The sequence below is a fragment of the Hyperolius riggenbachi genome, chromosome 10 (genome assembly GCF_040937935.1).
Source record: "Hyperolius riggenbachi isolate aHypRig1 chromosome 10, aHypRig1.pri, whole genome shotgun sequence".
Taxonomy (NCBI): domain Eukaryota; kingdom Metazoa; phylum Chordata; class Amphibia; order Anura; family Hyperoliidae; genus Hyperolius; species Hyperolius riggenbachi.
Genome location: NC_090655.1, coordinates 10,833,262 through 10,848,757, shown reverse-complemented (window position 1 = coordinate 10,848,757; position 15,496 = coordinate 10,833,262). Strand labels below are relative to the sequence as shown.

General features: G+C 36.9%; 1 protein-coding gene across 1 annotated transcript; it reads right to left on the bottom strand.

The window, feature by feature from the left end:
• Positions 1 to 11,824: 11,824 nt before the first annotated feature.
• On the bottom strand, positions 11,825 to 14,962 carry LOC137535918 (gastrula zinc finger protein XlCGF57.1-like). The gene is made up of 3 exons (XM_068257798.1): positions 14,957 to 14,962; positions 13,169 to 13,303; positions 11,825 to 12,019 (listed from the first exon to the last, which is right to left on the bottom strand). Exons 1-3 carry the CDS (start codon positions 14,960 to 14,962, stop codon positions 11,825 to 11,827), a joined length of 336 nt encoding a protein of 111 aa, XP_068113899.1.
• Positions 14,963 to 15,496: the final 534 nt, after the last annotated feature.

Sequence of the window (15,496 nt, the reverse complement as noted above, 5' to 3'; positions counted from 1 at the left end):
GTAACTTATACTGGAGGCATCAACCTATCTAACCTATACTGGGTGCATCAACCGATCTAAACTATACTTGGGGAACCTACTAAGGTTACCTGTATTTGATGCACCTACCTACCTACCTACATACATAGATTAAACAGTTGACAACTATACTTGCTAACTATATCTAAGAAGCATACCTAACTAACTTTTGCCGGTGTTAACTATTCTTGATACATATTAGAGGCACCAAAACAGCTAAATTGTGCTGAGGGCACCTACCTATGTAACCTATAATAGTGGAACCTGCATATGTTAAAAATTATGTGTGCAACTGTACCGGCTCCTTATACTGGAATCACCAACTTTGCTAACCTATATGTACTTGGGCACCTATGCCTGGATACATATACTTTGTGGAACTATAGCTTGATATCTAAAATGAGTCAAAATAAACCTTGCTAACCTATACTGCAGACACCCATACCTGCCTCTGCACACGGTGTGATGATTGGTGGCACAATTTAACACACTTTTACTAGTAGAATTTTAGACTTTAAACTGCTCTGATTTTTATGGAGGTATGTACATACTTGTGCACACAGCCTTTGACTATTATCTGCAAGAAATTATTTCTCCTAGGAGCAACCGTTTTCTGTGCCAAACAGGGACCTGTTGCCAGTTACTTAATTATTTACAAATGCAGTTTGGAAAAGAGGTGAGTGTTACTAAATTAATTAAAAATAAAAGAAAATAATTTTTTAAAATTTATAAAAAACAAGTATGTTACATATATCAATAATTAAAATTTGTCAAATAATAAATAAAAGTAATTAATGTACTAAAATTTTTTATAATTAAGAATATACACAAGAAATATTCAATGAAATGTGTTTAAATTGGATCTATTGTTTTTTATTCAGTGAGGTTTTGCACATGAAGCTTATCTGTGCTTCATAACAACAGGAAAAAAGAACAATTTTTAATTATTGATGGTTTTCTATTTCATCCTGCAGTAGTGATGGTCACGAAAAGCTCATGCAGTGTCCTGTGTTCCCACATCCCACGTAGTTTGTATTTTCTTAGTACTATCTGCCTTCCTTCTGCAACGCTTCTGATTCTTCAGAATGAACCAAAGTATATTTGCGTTAAGCAATTCTATGTAAAGAAACAAATAACACACTGTGTTTCATCAATAAATTTTTTTTCCTCAAGTCAAATATTTGAAATGCGGAAGAAGATAACACGTTGCATAAGGAATATTTGAAGATTGGAGAAAAATGCAGTAAACGTCTGAGGTGGGAAGGAGTACACTGTCTGACCTGACCGTTATACAGGACATCTGCAGGACTCTTATGAAAGCCACTTTTTAATTTTTTTTTAATAATGTGACAAAGCTGAATGTAAATTTTCGGAATAAGGCACCAATTTTGTATTTTTACACTTCAATAAGTACAAAAAGAAAAAAAAATTACAGTTATTACAGCGGTTAAAATAAACCGAGGCTCATATAGAAATGTGTAGAAAATTATAGAAATGTGTACAGAATTCGGTGAGTAGAGTTGTAAAAGGTGGATAGTTAAAAAATGATAGTTTGTTGAAAACAGCAACTTTTTACATAGGTGTACGTGCAGAAGAGGAATTAAAAGTATAGTGTTAAACGTTAATGCAGAATTATTTTTCCATCCGTGTGCAGGTCTAGAGATTGTATGAATGATTATGTTGTGTAAATTAGTATATTGGATTTCCCATGCATGCTATTAAAAGACGGATTAAGGAAAAGCATGCATTTCATGTGCTCGTAATGCTACAGAAAACATTACCAAAGGGAGTACATTTGTCAGAAATCACGGAAGAGCCGCCGCCATGAGTCAGCGGCAGGCGGCTCTTTTACGCCCACGGCGGAAAAGAGCACGGGGAGGCTGCCGCCTACACTCAGTATGATGCGGCTGTCCCCATGCAGGCCATGGTGGAGCGCTGAATAACCGCCGCATTGGACGCGGCGGCGGTTAGCGAAAATGGCCCCATTACTGAGGCACCGCAGAGCGGTGCTGGTGTGGCTGGGACACATAGTCCCTCTAGGTTTAGAGTGACGCGCGCGCACACTCAGGCAGGGAAAATATGACGGCCAGAAATGAGTCAGTTGACCAGGCTGGTCAGCCGACTCTGGCTCCACTAGTCATTGGTCCACCACTTGGGGAGGTGATGGAGAGTATACCAGTGTATATATACTCCCAGCTGTTCAGTTGCTGGTTGTCTGGCGTTGCGATCACATACGTGGGAGCCCTCAGACCCTTAGTCAGTTCCTTAAGTGTGACGGGACCAGCTGAAGCTGTAATCCTACACTTAACTAGATTCTGTTGATAGCTTAAAGTACTAGTTTGATTGTGATTATCTGTTATGACCCTTTGCCTGCCTGACTATACTCCTGAACTCTGATCTTCTACCTTGCCATTCTGATACTCTGTTGCCGAACCCCGTCTCATCTTTAGACTCTGCCTCCTGATCTTGTACCTCAATATATCTGATACCCTGTTGCCGAACCCTGCCTGTACCTTTACTACGACTCTGCTTACTGTATCTGTACTTTATCTGTCCATGTGTTTACGACCTGGCTTATCCGACATCGAGAACCGACATTAATGTTGGAATGCGGTTCCCCGTCCTGTTAGTAACACTTCCTCCAGAGTGTATATTGCAGAAAAAATTTCCTACTCTCAGCCTGACTCCTCCCGCCTTGGGGAGTTCAGGTTTTCTGAAGGAATACCTGCAGTACGCCTTACTGCGTTGAGACCTAGTACTCTAAGTGTTACTGTTACACCAAACAATAAACTCTACTAAGGGGAACAGAGGTTAGCTGGGATATTGGATTATCGTTGATACTGCAGATCACCGGTAATCACCTCATCTGTGTGCTTCACCCATGGTTACAACATAGTACTGAATTCAAAATGCTGTATGAACGGGTGTGTTATTGATAATGTTGTACTTACTGAATTTAAAATTGTAATACAGTACGAAGAATTAAAAAATAATGGAGTATTGTAGTTTGTATTATTATAAAGAACAAAACAGTATTTAAAAGATTTCTAAAGTTTGGATTATGTATAAAAGAAAATAGTATATGTCTATAGAACTAATGTTCATTACATTGTAATGTGTAACTTTTGAATAAATAAATAGTAAACAGTATTGAATCTTGTTTCCACAGAGACATTAAATTGAAATATTGTGCTACCAGCTCCTGTCCTATGCTTCTAACATCTACATCCATTTGCAAACAAAACAACGTATAAAATAAAAAGTATTTTTAGTAAGTATGAATTGAAAAGTGAATCATGCATTATTCATTTAATGAATAATAAAAATATTTGCAAATAAATTAATTATTAATAATGAAACATTATTTTTTAACAGGTGAAGTGTGAAATCCATTACTGTGCAAGTCATTTTTCAATACACAGACTAAGCTCCTTTGAACGTCACTCTAAAGTAAAAATGACGGTCAGTTATTAAAAATTACTTGTATAAACATATAACTTTACACTGTGCCTATGATTAGAAATCGAAAAATGAAAAAGTGCATGACAATTTTAAAATCATTTAGACATTATACCACTAGATGGTGCTATTTCATTGAATGAACATGAATAATACCTAACAATGAATAGTAATTAAAAGCTATCACAACGACATTTATGTAGTAATTACAATAACGTACAATAGCTTGCTGCATGTTAAAATCTGTTTAAACGTCCTTTGAAGGTAGTTTTGTTACGTACATTTTAATATAATGTATGATAATTTTTATCAAAAAATTATTTTAAAAATATCTTTAATTTTTTTTTTGGATTGACATATTACTATATATAAAAACATATTGTAAAGTAAAATACATAAAAAGTATGTAGTACTAAGAAAGTTCAACTTGTTTGGAACGTTAAATAAGGTATGTGAAAGAGAAATGTCCATTTGTATGCTTAATATAAATCTGTATATGTAAGGTACAGAACAAAATTTTTGGTCACTTCTATTTGTAAACGTACACTTGGTGTTCTGTATTGTCAATTTGGGAAATGTCCGCTGCACTGCAGACAATATGAGAAATGGAATATTTGCTGTACCGATAATGTATCTTCTGCACGCAGCACAGTGTTAAAAAGTTTAAAATTGTAGTTCATTTAAAATAAATTAATCATGCGCTAATGTAAGAGATGGACATGCCATCTTTTTCTATGAAAATATATTGTCCACCTCTCTCTACTACTCTTATGACAAGATGGGTGGAGGTGGGGTGGTGTGCCTTGCGTGTAACGCCATATAGTTAATTTGCGTATATGAATCATTACCTTATTGCATAGTGGGTACTGGCGTAAGCAATGTCTGCATCCTCCACGGTCTGCTTTCCTGCCGCGACAAAGGAATGTGGGGGACACGCATGTACCCAATAAGGATACAAACGTAAGAGAAGGAGCGAGACCATGGTGGACGAGAGAGAGAGGCAGAGCAAAAGCATGCGGCTTAATTAACACCGGCTTCATTTAATTACATTATGTAAGATTGGACACATTTCCTCCCTAAGCTGCGGACATAACTTAAATTAAGGTGAATAGAGTTATTAAATTTCTCACATTGCCAGCAACACAGTGGCAAGATCCAAAATTGGCAGGCCTGAACCAGAGGTGGACGGTCAGAACTGGAAGTTTAAAAAATGATGGATATAGCCGTAACTTATACAATATAGTTGTTATTAAGGCATAGTAAGCAATACATGAAATTGAATAGTACTATAACCAATTTATTAGTATTGTATTAGATCTTGACAATGCATTACACTGACTATGTAATTACGGTGCACTAACAGTAAGCTTTTTACATACTGTATAGTTATAGTGTATAAATGCACTAAAAAGCAATGCAACACACACAATGTGTGTATTTTAACAAGAAACAAAGTTTTGGTAATGTCAGCAAAATGATGTTGTAGCTTAGCAGTGCAAATTTTTCCACCGTCCTATATAGGGCAAAATGTGTATTGGTATATTTCTATCTATGAATTTGAAGAAACATACTACACGATCTAAGCACAAGCATCAACAACCAATCATCCTTTGCTAATGTTAAAATACATGGATACACCAAACCAACAACATTAGGATTAGTCCGTCTCTAGAACATATTTAGGCAAGCAATTAAACACAAAAATTAATCTCCATCAATCATGAAATATGAAAGCATCATTATTCACATCCAACACGATCGAAAGAAATGAGTAATCCACCCAATATTAAACTAACCTCCATCAATCCTACTAACGATGAGGAAGTCAAACATTTAATGCAGACTTTAAAAAAAAATAAATCACAAATTGACCATATACATTATGATGTACTTCAACCGTTGTTCATGGATCTGTGTGCAGTACTCCGTACACTGATTAACCTATAACTATACATAGACACAGTACAATATGAAGTCTAGCAGGTAACAGTAATGCACCTGCTAACTAAACCCTGCATCGACCAATCGCTAACATCCAAACAAGAAAAATTCTTCCTCCTCACCTTTGCATAATAACTCTTTGAGTTTATAAGTTCACAAACACATGAGCAAGTACCTCAATGTAAACTCACTATTAGATAAATGTAAATCTAGATTGGGTCCTGCACAATTAACAGAACCTGATCGAACACAAGTGGTAAATGACCTGGCATTATCTAAAACTGAAGGTAAATAATGAATTGTACTAGTCATTGTACTTTCTTCAGCTTTTCTAACACTACATCATACCCTATTCCACCAGTGCCTACAATTAAATGCGGATTCAAAATGTAACCCTGATATTGCTTTCTTCATAACTTTACAAAAGCAGATTAATGTACTACTTTAAAGATTCATAGTCCAACAGAAAGAGCCTAAAAGTGACAGGACAACAAGTTTCAGAACTTTGAAAAATAGTGTGATCCATATACACATCCGATATTGGCTTAGTGATCTCCTCAATTGGTTTTAACTATGATCTGTATACAGATGATAAAAAAATCAACATAAACAACAGTGACATAACCACCAGTAAGATGGGCAAGGTATATGTAAAGCGTAGCGGAGATAACGCCGCAACAGGGAGCGGCATGCCGGCTATCTCAGAGTTTCAAACGGCGGATTACGCAATTCTATTACCGCTGTACACCTTTCATTAGTCTCGGTGTAGGGACCGATAGTGGTAAAATGTTTAACATGTTCTGTGGATCAAATGAGATACATGAACTTTGTAGTTTTCGCAAAGCAATATTTTGGAGAAAATAACAGTAGACAATATAAATCACAGTAAAAAAAAAAAAAAAATAGTAACATATATCAGAATACCTCACACAAAAAATTGTTTATTTCCAAATCCTAACAATTTTTATGACTTTAAATAAGTATTATTGTGGAATGTAAAGTAATTGCATGGGTGGAATACTATATATGTAGGTGGTAAAAAGAAGATTGTAAATTTCATGATAATTGAAATGTGCAAGTAACAAACAGTTCTGTAAAGGTATTTAAACAACAATATAACACGTTTTAGGTACATTTTAAAAAATTTTGATTTCATGTATGAAAATAATTGTAAAGTGTAAATTAATGAAATATATTTCACATTGTCCTTTTTCATTTTGCAGGACAATACTGAAGGTGACTCATCATGTGTGATTAGTAACAAAGGAGGAGACAAACTAGCACATAATGGATTTCTTTATTTTTTTGACAGATTCAACCTTGACCGATCAAAAAAGTTTTGGAGATGTGTTAAAAAATGCTCAGATCCAAAATGCTTAGGGAGGGTGCACACTTCAGTAAGCACAGGGGAGGTCATTAAAATTGTGAGAGAGCATAATCACGGACCAACTCCTGAACTAATTTTGGTTTCTAATGTCCGTAATTCCATCAAGAATAGAGCCAAAAGAACAATGGAGGTGCCATCGGTTGTTATAAACAGTACATTGCGGAATGTTCCTCCCGCCGTGTTGGGCTTACTACCGCCACGGATTTATTTAACCCAGATGATCCGGTCCGTACGAAGGGCACTCAGAATTACTCCTCCGGCACCAACTAGTGTTCATGACTTGCAAATTCCAGAACAGTATACCAGGTATTGGGTGACCGAGGATGAGTCTGAGTTGTTCTTGCAGTATGATTCCGGCAGGGAGGATCCACATAGGATTCTAATTTTTGCCAGGAGCACAATCGACTCTTGGATACATACAGTTAAAGACCTATACGGAGATGGAACGTTTAAGATTACTCCACGCATATTCAAGCAAGTCTTTGTGCTCGTGGCAAAAAGAGAAGACTATGTGATTCCGTTAACCACCCTGGCGTTCTATTAAGATCGCCAGGGAGGCTGCATGAGGGTTTTTTTTAAATAAAAAAAAAACTATTTCATGCAGCCAACTGAAAGTTGGCTGCATGAAAGCCCACTAGATGGCGCTCCGGAGGCGTTCTTCTGATCGCCTCCGGCGGCCAAAAGTAACACGGAAGGCCGCAATGAGCGGCCTTCCGTGTTTTGTTTACTTCGTCGCCATGGCGACGAGCGGAGTGACGTCATGGACGTCAGCCGACGTCCTGACGTCTGCCGCCTCCGATCCAGCCCTTAGCGCTGGCCGGAACTATTTGTTCCGGCTGCGCAGGGCTCAGGCGGCTGGGGGGACCCTCTTTCGCCGCTGCTCGCGGCGGATCGCCGCAGAGCGGCGGCGATCGGGCAGCACACGCGGCTGGCAAAGTGCCGGCTGCATGTGCTGCTCTTTATTTGATCAAAATCGGCCCAGCAGGGCCTGAGCGGCACCCTCTGGCGGTAATGGACGAGCTGAGCTCGTCCATACCGCTAAGGTGGTTAATGTACTGTTTACTACCAAACAAACTTCAACGCACCTACAACAAATTATTTGCCGCCATCCACCAACTTTGGCCCGACCTAAACCCAGAACACTATTCCACGGATTTTGAAATTGCAGCCATTAATGCTGTCAGAGCTATCTTCCCCTCCTGCAGCATTGATGGTTGTTTGTTTCATCTGACGCGGAATATCAAACGCAAATTGGATTCATTGGGACTAAGTCAGAAATACATTTCTGACCCACAGTTTGCTTTACGTGCACGCATGGTAGCAGCTATGGCTTTTGTCCCAGTTCTAGATTTAGAACCGGCAGCGGATGCCCTCAAATGTGAAATTGGACAAGACCTACAACCAGTGCTTCTGTGGTTTACTCGAGTCTATGTTGGTGTCAGTGAGGGTAGGCAGATTACACCGATTTTTAAACCAGCTTGGTGGTCGGTGTATGAGCGTACACTCACTGGCCGGGATAGGACAAATAATGTTGTTGAAGCAGAGCACCGCAAGCTCCGTACTGAGTTTGGTGCGGAACACAGCACATTTTGGCGCTTTGTTGATGGATTACGGACGATTCAAAAAGCACGAGATGCGCTGATGGAGCAGTTTGTGAGGGGACAACCTGCTCCTCCAAAGAGAAGAAAATACAATGACAGCAACAACCGCATTTTCAAAATTGTGACGGAGTACAATCGTCGCACTTTCATGGAATATCTCCGAGGCATTGCCTTTAACATTGCCTTAGATTAAATTTAAACCATTTATGGGTATGCTGTTGTTACAAATTATGTATTTTTTGGAATTAAATCCATCAATACGTTTCATACCTAACACAATAAGAAATTGACTTCCATTATGAAAGGTATGTAACTTCTTTCCAAAAATCCAATTGAAAGTGAAATTAATAACAAATTTGTATCATTATTTGACGCTGAGGCATACTTGAAGCAAACAAATTTCATGTTATCCTAAACATGTAAAACACGTCGAAAAAATTTAGATAAATAAAATTACCTTACGTAGTGGAATAAAAAAAAATTGAGTTCTAATATTTGAGACCATGATAAAATAATACATACTTTAAGCAAAGTGATTCTGAAAATTTATTAATACATCTCTAAACGGTTATGTTGTTGAGTTGAAAGAAAATAAAAAAAAAAAATTGTTTTTTTATTGAATTTTGTACAAAATTGTAAAGTGAGAGTAATAATAAAAAACATTTTGTACATTAAAAAATTGTCATTTTAAACCTACTACAGTGTTTTATGTTGTAATGTAGCTAAATAGCCACAAGCATTTTTTTGTAATGGAACTTTAAAAAAGTGAAGCATACCATGATGGATGTGAGGTAGGTGTAATGCTGGATACAAACCATGTGTATGCGAATTCTATGCGTACGGCGCTACATATAGATTCCATTATTTCAGACATGTCAAAATCAAGCTACGATGGTTCGTTTGTTTGATTTCAGATACTTAACATGGCATTCGACATAAAAAAAAATACATTTGGAAATGATAATAAATAATAGAATAAATGCCTATGGACGGACGCGTGCAACGCGGAAACTCATGAAGTGTATCCAGCAGAAAAAAAATAAAAAAAATAAAAATGCGATCTGTGCACAGTAGTAATTTAAACATCAGATATGGATATATGTAAATTAAAATACAAATATTAAAGTATTTCATATTTAAAAAATGTAATTAGTGGTATTAAAGTGAGGTATAGATGTGTGTATGTAAGGAGTTTTTTTAAATGTGTTGCAACTGTATGCCGAGAATTGTAATTAAATTTGGAGTCAAAATAGATTTTTAAAGAAAAGGATATTTTGAGCTTGGTACGCACATAAAACATGCAAGAGGTTAAAAAAATAGGCTATATGGGGAACGGTGGCAGAGGCAGCTGGAGAGAGAAGTGAATAGGCATTGGGTGAGAATGTGTGCTAAGGAAAAGTTTAACATGTCCTGTGCCTGAGATCGGTACTTCCCTCGGCTAATTAACTTTATACTTTGCTGTGTTACGGAACACGTCAACACCCAAACGAGGGAATATAACCACATGGTGATTGGACTGCTTAAGGAATACAGCAAAACAATGTAAAAAGTTAAGAAACTGATAGAAGAACCGATGTTCAAAAATGGAAAAGGTTATTTTATAATATTTAAAAAATGATAACAAATACCTAATCAATGCACTGTACGGTACATCTCACACCACCCAGCCCCACCCACGATTTTGAACTGTCTTTAACATTACAAGAATAAGGCACACTGACTGAACTATTTTTGAACACTTATAGCGCTAAATAGCGTTTTCTAACATTAGACTACGCAGAACAGATTTCAAAAAAATTGAGGTGTGATCAGTTTTGAACGATCCAGTGTTAACATTATAACTACAGATAGAGTTGTAAATGATGTATTTGACAATTGATGTTTACTAGATGGATGTGAGGATTTTTTAAAATAGTAACTAATAAATTGTTAGTAGTTAAGGTGGATTGATAAACACTGAAAGCATTTTCCAGGGCTGAGTGAATTGAAAATGAATGGAGTTGGAAACAGGAGTAAACAAATAATAATAAAAATAACGGTAGAAGAGACAAATTAAACAATCTGACAAGGGGGTATGATGAGCAGTTCGTAATAAAAATAACAAAACACAGAAAGATAAGTTATATCCATACAATAAGAATAACTAATTCAACAACTTGAAATAATTTTTAAAGACACATTTATTACAAAGGTTTAAGTGAACCAAAGGCCCAAAAAAGAAGATTTTATACATACCTTCCTCCAACACCATACGCACGGATTGCTTCAATGACGCCCTCTTTCACTTCCTGTATACGTCTGTACCGGTTCTTGTAGTTTTGGCCTGTCGTCGTCACCACGCGGATAATAGTCCGCATGACAGGGTGTCCAAGCATACCCGTAGGCGTGCAGCTGATTATTACGCAGCCGCACGCGTAAGGATATACAGCACCTGCTCTTGCAGACATTTGCCCCATACAGAGAATATGACGTGACCCGGTACAGGGGATACAGGAAGCGGAGGATGGCGGCGTTGGAGCGATGCAAGCTTATGGTGCTTGAAGAAACACATGGTATGTATAAAAAAATAATTTCTTTTTAGGATTCAGGCATCTCTGGTTTAATTTATAATGAAAAAGTAATAGAAGGTTAAGCATTCATGCAAATCTAAGAGAAATATGATAGATTAAAAAAAGAAAAAAGAAAAAAGAAAAGGTAATGTATAGCACAAATACGACTGTATGAGGTGTGTACACAACCAAACACCAGTATCGGAGCAGAGAAAAATGTTACTCACAGCAAAGTGAATTTGAATGGTGCTGAAGAAACTTAAAAAGGTACGTTTTGTTTAAATTTATTATAACAATGTAGACAGGGGGGGGTAAAGAGCAGATGGAAAGACCGAAAGCATGCTAGAAGAATTTTGGTTAGCTGGAGGATGTGTGCCAGTGAACCTACATTAAGTACTCAAAGCCAGAGATCGCTATTTCAATTAATAGATACAGGAGTCATAAAAAAGACAATCAACGTGCATACAATGAAGACGGATATTGATTGCATGGCTGTGGAATAATGCAAGTATAAAGTGAAGGAGCAAACGGCGGATGGGAGTTTTTAAAATAACAGGAATAAACATATAAATATAAAAATAATTAAACAGTTAAAAAATAAATTTAGAGTGGGGGTGGAAAATTAGAAAAATGTAATGATACGTTCACCTGTCTGCATAGGAAGACAGCTGTTTGACATTTCCTTAAGTCTGAAGTGGAAAACAAACCTGTCTTGACTTTTAAAGCTTCAGACTTGTTCTGCTACTGAGACATTTGCATGCATTTGTCATGAAAACAGCATACCTGACTCCTTGTAATGCTGGAAGTATAAGTACCATATTCTCCCGTGATACTAAGAAAGTCCGGATGGTTTGTTCATGTTAACACCTTTAGTATCTGCCTTTGCTATTGTTTGTTAACAGTATCGTACTGTGGAAAGAGTTGATGAAAAGGCTTCCTTTCTCTCCAAAACATTTCCAACACTCAGTACATGAAAAGGGCTTCTCACCAGTGTGAAATGTCTTAAGTTTCACAAGGCTTCCTTTCTCTCCAAAACATTTCCCACACTCAGTACATGAAAATGGCTTCTCACCAGTGTGAGATGTCTTATGTTTCACAAGGCTTCCTTTCTCTCCAAAACATTTCCCACAACACTCAGTACATGAAAAGGGCTTCTCGCCAGTGTGAGATGTCTTATGTTTCACAAGGCTTCCTTTCTCTCCAAAACATTTCCCACAACACTCAGTACATGAAAAGGGCTTCTCACCAGTGTGAGATGTCTTATGTTTCACAAGGCTTCCTTTCTCTCCAAAACATTTCCCACAACACTCAGTACATGAAAAGGGCTTCTCACCAGTGTGAGATGTCTTATGTTTCACAAGGCTTCCTTTCTCTCCAAAACATTTCCCACAACACTCAGTACATGAAAATGGCTTCTCACCAGTGTGAGATGTCTTATGTTTCACAAGGCTTCCTTTCTCTCCAAAACATTTCCCACACTCAGTACATGAAAAGGGCTTCTCGCCAGTGTGAGATGTCTTATGTTTCACAAGGCTTCCTTTCTCTCCAAAACATTTCCCACACTCAGTACATGAAAAGGGCTTCTCACCAGTGTGAAATGTCTTATGTTTCACAAGGCTTCCTTTCTCTCCAAAACATTTCCCACACTCAGTACATGAAAAGGGCTTCTCACCAGTGTGAGATGTCTTATGTTTCACAAGGCTTCCTTTCTCTCCAAAACATTTCCCACAACACTCAGTACATGAAAAGGGCTTCTCGCCAGTGTGAGATGTCTTATGTTTCACAAGGCTTCCTTTCTCTCCAAAACATTTCCCACAACACTCAGTACATGAAAAGGGCTTCTCACCAGTGTGAGATGTCTTATGTTTCACAAGGCTTCCTTTCTCTCCAATTCATTTCCCACACTCAGTACATGAAAAGGGCTTCTCACCAGTGTGAGATGTCTTATGTTTCACAAGGCTTCCTTTCTCTCCAAAACATTTCCCACAACACTCAGTACATGAAAAGGGCTTCTCACCAGTGTGAGATGTCTTATGTTTCACAAGGCTTCCTTTCTCTCCAAAACATTTCCCACAACACTCAGTACATGAAAATGGCTTCTCACCAGTGTGAGATGTCTTATGTTTCACAAGGCTTCCTTTCTCTCCAAAACATTTCCCACACTCAGTACATGAAAAGGGCTTCTCGCCAGTGTGAGATGTCTTATGTTTCACAAGGCTTCCTTTCTCTCCAAAACATTTCCCACACTCAGTACATGAAAAGGGCTTCTCACCAGTGTGAAATGTCTTAAGTTTCACAAGGCTTCCTTTCTCTCCAAAACATTTCCCACACTCAGTACATGAAAAGGGCTTCTCACCAGTGTGAGATGTCTTATGTTTCACAAGGCTTCCTTTCTCTCCAAAACATTTCCCACAACACTCAGTACATGAAAAGGGCTTCTCGCCAGTGTGAGATGTCTTATGTTTCACAAGGCTTCCTTTCTCTCGAAAACATTTCCCACAACACTCAGTACATGAAAAGGGCTTCTCACCAGTGTGAGATGTCTTATGTTTCACAAGGCTTCCTTTCTCTCCAAAACATTTCCCACACTCAGTACATGAAAAGGGCTTCTCACCAGTGTGAGATGTCTTATGTTTCACAAGGCTTCCTTTCTCTCCAAAACATTTCCCACAACACTCAGTACATGAAAAGGGCTTCTCACCAGTGTGAGATGTCTTATGTTTCACAAGGCTTCCTTTCTCTCCAAAGCATTTCCCACACTCAGTACATGAAAAGGGCTTCTCACCAGTGTGAGATGTCTTATGTTTCACAAGGCTTCCTTTCTCTCCAAAGCATTTCCCACACTCAGTACATGAAAAGGGCTTCTCACCAGTGTGAGATCTCTCGTTGATGACAAGGTTTGCTTTCTGTGTAAAACATTTCCCACACTCAGTACATGAAAAGGGCATATATGCATATTTATATGCATATATATATATATATATATATATATATATATATATATATATATATATATATATATGCATGCATATATATATGCGCATATGCATATATATATATATATATATATATATATATATATATATATATATATATATATATATATGCATGCATACATATATGCATATATAGATATGCATATGCATGCATACATATTGTTATCAAATATATATATATATCTATATATAAGGACAAAACTAGTGTTTTTAAAAAAGAAATTAAAAAAGAAATGCTCCCCAAAAAAACGTTCAGGGTTACAGACGCATACATACTATTTATAAAAAAAAATACTACATACAAAAAAATAAAAAAAGGTTTATGAAATTATAAAAGAGTAACAGTCTTGGATAAAACATATGACATTGACACTTGTATTTGTAAAAAATTATATATGAATATTAACATATTAATTAACATATATACATGTTAACATATTAATTACAATTGTATGTAATAAAGTTTAATAAAACCCATTATTGAAAAATAACGATAGAACTATTATAGATTATTAACCATAAATTACAATAATGAACAAGGCGCTATTGAAAAATATAGATAAAGCAAAAAAGCAAAGGGTATAACGGTAAATAACAATAACACGTTTGTTCGCAAAATATAAAATTTTAACGTTAAAGAATTATTATTTTTTGTCTTAACATAAAATAACGTTAAATTAAAATAATGAACAAGGCGCTATTGAAAAATATAGATTAAGCACAAAGTCAAGAGGTGTAACGGTAAATAACAATAACAAGTGTTTATTGCCAAAATATAATATTAACGTTAAAATAACAATTATAATTTGGTGTCTTAACGTTATATTACAAAAAAATAAAATTTTGGACAAGGATCTATTGAAACACGCAGGCAAATTACCTAGGCGCTAACGAAAAATATAGATAGCGCAATGATGCAAAGGGAAAAAGTTAGCATGCGCCATTATCGATGCCTGTTAACGATAAATAACGTTAAGCGGTCAATTTCAATGCGGCGCCATTTACATGCATATGCGGCAGGCGCCATTTTTAACCGTTTCGCCTCATAGAGCCAGAGACATAAAAACACTATCTGATTTAGCTTGGTAAGTGATTATTGCTTTGTGGGTATTAAATTTTTCAAGGCAACGACACATGTTCGTTTCGGGCTTTTGTAACCATATATGCCCTTCGTCAGGCCAAGATACCCAGCTCTAAAGAAAAACAGCAAACAACAACAAAAAGCTATCTTGTGTGATGCATTGGACAGCAATGTTATTGACCAAAAACTTTTTGAATACCTATATAATGATAAACCTGTAACACCGGTCATTTATTGCTTGCCCAAGATACACAAGAGACTTGACCAGCCACCGGGGAGACCCATCGTGGCTGGGTGTGACTCTGTGTTTAGCCACACTGCGATCTTCTTGGATAAGGTCCTGAGAAAATATATGATTAACCAGAAATCATACATTAGGGACACATCGGATTTTATTAACCAGATGAGTGAGCTAGTTTTACCCCACGAGAATTGTTTACTAATCACATTAGACATAGAGTCAC

Bases quoted from the DNA above. Each gene is read 5' to 3' on its own strand.
- LOC137535918 (XM_068257798.1), bottom strand. The intron at 12,020-13,168 runs GTGAAACATAAG...ACTGGTGAGAAG, and splicing joins TTGGAGAGAAAGGAAGCCTT to CCATTTTCATGTACTGAGTG.